We start from the raw sequence: 4,529 nt of genomic DNA, 5'->3' as shown, positions 1-4,529 counted from the left end.
GACATCAGCCCCAGAGCTGAGGGCACCATGGGCAGCGCAACTGCTGCGGGCAGTGCGGCTGTGACTGTGCTGCTGCACGGAGCCCTCAGAGCTTCCAGCTGACACTTGGAATGCCTTGGCAGCCATGGATTGGTTTAGCCTCCTCGTCCTGCTGACCGTGGCCAGGCTCTCACAGAGCATCCAGTACAACTGCAGGTAAGTGGCCCCAGGCCCAGGGAGGGAGCCACAGTAACAATTGCAGCCCTCCCTGGAGGGGACCCACCAGCTGGATGAAGCTGGGCCACAGCTTCCCACCCTACCATGGGAAGCCTCAGTTCCTTGCCAGCAGCCAGGAGGTGGCACAGACAGACACACACCCCAAGGACTTCCCTGGCCTGCTGTGCATGCAAGCCCTTGTGGGGAGGGCAGAGGGCTGAGCCTCAGCCTGAGCCACAGCAGGCCATGAAGCAGCATGGAAATGACTTTCTGCTTGCAGAGGGACCTGCGGGCTCCGACCCATGGTGTCTGACTCTGGATACAATAGTCGTGACCACGGCACGACACGCATCGTGGGTGGCACAGGTGCCAAGCCAGGGGCCTGGCCGTGGATGGTCAGCATCCAGCATCCGAGGATACCAGGCACAAAGCATTTCTGTGGAGGGTCTCTCATCAGGGCAGAGTGGGTCCTCACAGCTGCCCACTGCTTTGACCTCATTTTGTAAGAAGGGGTAGGGAATGGGGACATGTCCACAACACCAGCAGGTGCCCTGTCAGCAGCATCACCTGCTACTCCCATGCCCTTTCCTCTCAGGCAGCCAAGCTGCCACTGTGCTCAGGAGAAGCCTGGGCTCATGCCAAGGCTTCCTAGCAGCCTCCAGCTTCACATTCCCCCAGCCTAAGGCGTGTGAGGGCCCTCACACCTGCCAGAGCATTGCTCCCTCTCTGCCTTGCCAAGCAGAGATCTGGCAACTGCTGGGCTGCTGTGGCACATGGCTCTGCTCCCTCTCAGCCCTCTCTCCATCTGCCTTCCAGTAACAGCAGCTTGGTGTACGTGGTGATTGGGGCCACCCAGTTGACTCAGCCGGGCCCTGGGGCACAAGTCCGCCAAATTAAGAAGCTACTACTTCATGAAAACTATCAGAGACGTGCCATGAGCAATGACATTGCTTTGCTGAAACTGAGCAAGCCTGTTGAGTGCAGCCCCTACATCCAGCTGGCCTGTGTGGCCGATGCTATCTTAGGGTTGTCAGTGTCACAGGAGCGTAACTGCTGGATTGCTGGCTGGGGTGCCACCACTGCAAGAGGTGAGTTCTCAAGAGGGACTCCAGAGCCAGCTCAGCACACTGAGGAGATGGTTTGGACTTCCTCATAGCAGAGGACAAAGCCAGGAAGCAGGATGTACACCTCAACAGAGATGGGCCTGGCCTGCTCCCCAGAGGCTGGCAGCAGGGTCACAACATCCCCATGCCTCTGTAGAGGCAAAGCTATGCCCTACAGAAGGGGATCCTCCACAGACAAGGGGAAGAACTGGAAAGGAGCTGGTGGGGGCTTGTTTCCTTCTATGCTCACAGATAAAACCCCGAGTGATCACCTGCAGGAGGCCAAGGTACACCTCATCAATATCGAGCTGTGCAACAGCACCTTCTGGTATGCAGGGAAAATCCACACCCACAACTTGTGTGCTGGTTACCCAGAGGGTGGCATCGACACCTGCCAGGTAGGAACGTGCCACGAGCCACTCAGCCCCCAGCAGCACCAGCAGCCAGGGAAGCACCACCCCAACACAGCCCAGGGCCTGCTTTGCCCAGTCACTCAGTCACCCTCCCAGCCCCAGCTCCCCCTGACTGCTGTGGGGACTTCCCACACACTGCCCATCCACACCTGCCTGCCCAGGCCTCCCCTTGTGCCAGAAAGCCCAGAAAGCCCAGAAAGCCCAGCTAGGGCTCTTGGCAGTGAAGAGGTCCAGGTGCCAATGTTCCATCTTCTGCACATCCAGGAGTCCTGTGCAGATAGGATAGAGAGAGCCCTACCCTACAAGAACCCAACTCATTCACAGCCAAGCTTCTGGAAGCTCCAGCACCTGAAGACAGTTCTGGCTGTGCAAGAAAAGGAGACAGCCTCGGTGCTGACAGGAACCACCCAACACCACCTGAATCCTCTGTGCTCTGCTGCAGGGTGACAGCGGTGGTCCTCTCATGTGCCAGGACAACCATGCTGACTACTGGTGGGTTGTTGGAGTGACCAGCTGGGGAAAAAGCTGTGGCAGAGCAAGGCGACCGGGAATCTACACCTCCACTCAGTACTTCTATGACTGGATTGTGGCTCACATGGGCACAGAGAATGTTTAAAGGGCTTTTTGAGCACCAGGATGAGCAGCCTCCATGGCGTGCTGCAGTGCAAAGCAAGTGTTTCCTGCTGGGGCAATGCCTGCTGATCCAAAGGCAGCCTCAGGGTCAAAACCCTGCTCTGTCCTGACCACACTCCTCTCCTCTAGCGGTTGAAGTAAAGTTGCCAATCATCACAGGGAACCATCTTTTTGACTGAATTCTGACACCTGGGCAAGGTAAAGACTTCAATATTCCGCACCTGCAGAACGAGCCTGGGGGCACAAAGGGACGCAGTGGCTCCAAAGAGCTCCAAAGTGCCTGGTCAGAGAGGAAAGTGCTCTGAGCCACCATGGCCTGGAAGAACCTGCTATCTCAAGCCTTGGAAGAGGATAGGAAAAAAGCACATACCTTGGGGTGGTGCTCAAATGCACATGGGCTGCTGATTTAGGGCCTGGTGAGAGCCTGGGCTAAGGGAACAGATGTGGGAAATCCCAAGCATGACAAGGGAAACTCCTGGCTCCTGACTGGAGTGCCAGTGCCCTAAGGCAGAGCCAGATTTCACAGCCAGCAAAGGGGCATTGAGGTGCCAGGTGGTCACACTTCACAGATACTCAGAGGAAGAGCTGGGGTCATTCTGGGGAGAGGAACCTGGCAGGAACCCTAGGAAAGCACACCAGGAATGCCGTGGAAGGCCAAGGTGAGTGGGCCAACACTACCTGCAACAGCAAGGCTGTTCACAGGCATGGCCAGCCTGTGAGCCAGGGGGAAACGATGCCGGGGCTTGGCTCCATATTTGGGAGGAGAGGAGGGCAGAGAAAGGGAGGAGTTGTGGAAGATGAGAGGGCTGTATAAGTGTGGCCAATGGAGAGAAGGTGCAATCAAAGAGCCAGCTGCAGAGACACAAACTGCAGCTTGCTGTGCTGGTTTGCCTGTGTGCTGCACCTAATCACCACAGGATGGGAAAGGACTTTCTTAACTTGCTAATTAACAAATCATCTACATACTGTGCAAATTCACCCCAAGATTTTATACCCATTTATTCAACCCCATGAGAGGAATAATGGATTTGTCTTTACAAAGAAGCTGTGCATCTTCTGGTAGATAAAACTAGCACTGGGAGATAAAAGAAATAATGGAAAGGATTCCACTGATTGATGAATGGAAAAAGATATTTGCTTTTACAAATAAACTTTTGGTTTGCTGATAAATGATATTAGACATTGAAAGATGAAAGAAACAACGTGGAAGAAAACCCCCTAAATTCTGTAAGAATTAAAAATTAAAAGGGAGGGTTATATATTAGAGGGAAATCTTTGGTATCAGGCGTATTGGGAAGTCTTTACCTTTCAAGTACTTCAGTCAATGGGGAAAGAGTGAAGGGAAATATGGCCAGGAAATTAGGATAAAAGGGAGGCTGCGTCCTCCAAAAATTTGAGAGATCCCAGAGGAATGCCCCATGGATTCTCCCTTTACTTGAATAAAGTAAAAGGACTCCTCTGTCTTCTTTTTTGGACATAAACCTCTGATGTTTGTGGATTAATTTTCCTAACATCCAGAATATTCATGTTGGGGGAAAAAAATAAACAATAGGGCATCCTGCAATTCCTTCGGGAAGACATGTACAAAGCTACGCTCCATCACTGAAAAGCCATTTCCCCTTGTCCTATCAGCACATCTCACAATCATGGATAACCCGGAAGACTGTCCATGGTTAAATCCTCTTCTCAGTCTTGTGCCTGCTCTTAGGTAGCCTCTCTGCCCTGCTGATCTGAGGCATCATGGGCCTATTTAGCTAGGAACAACTTGCCTTGTGTTGCCAAATTTATCTGTAACACCTTGATTTTGTAGCTTGATCCACCTATTCATTGTTGCCTGACTCTTCAGCACAGGAACATCTACATGAAAGACTTTAACGGTCAGCTTCTCTACCCAGGCATTGATGTCTTGCCATTCTTCAGCAGCCCAGACTGGTTTTTCTCTACACCGTGTTTGGCCTGTTTGGCCTTTTTCCACCTTTCCAGCCATCCCCAGACTGTTTGCTACCATCCACCAGTCAGTGTAGAGGTAGAGTGTTGGCCACTTCTCTTACTCAGCAATGTCCAAAGCCAGCTGAACAATTTTCAACTCTGCAATCTGACTGGATCCACCTTGTCCTTCAGTAGCTTCCGCAACTCACAACATAGGGCTCCATACAGCTCCTTTTCATTTCCAACTGGTCCCTAC

At 52.7% G+C, this 4,529-nt stretch overlaps 1 protein-coding gene across 1 annotated transcript; it reads left to right on the top strand.

The window, feature by feature from the left end:
* Positions 1-497: 497 nt before the first annotated feature.
* On the top strand, positions 498-2,327 carry LOC136568464 (acrosin-like). The gene is made up of 4 exons (XM_066568463.1): positions 498-697; positions 1,012-1,283; positions 1,551-1,696; positions 2,154-2,327. Exons 1-4 carry the CDS (start codon positions 498-500, stop codon positions 2,325-2,327), a joined length of 792 nt encoding a protein of 263 aa, XP_066424560.1.
* The last annotated feature ends 2,202 nt before the right edge of the window (positions 2,328-4,529 follow it).

Source organism: Molothrus aeneus, chromosome 33 (assembly GCF_037042795.1).
Source record: "Molothrus aeneus isolate 106 chromosome 33, BPBGC_Maene_1.0, whole genome shotgun sequence".
NCBI classification, from domain to species: domain Eukaryota; kingdom Metazoa; phylum Chordata; class Aves; order Passeriformes; family Icteridae; genus Molothrus; species Molothrus aeneus.
Note: the sequence above shows the minus strand (reverse complement) of the source record. Positions and strands in the feature narration are given on the sequence as shown.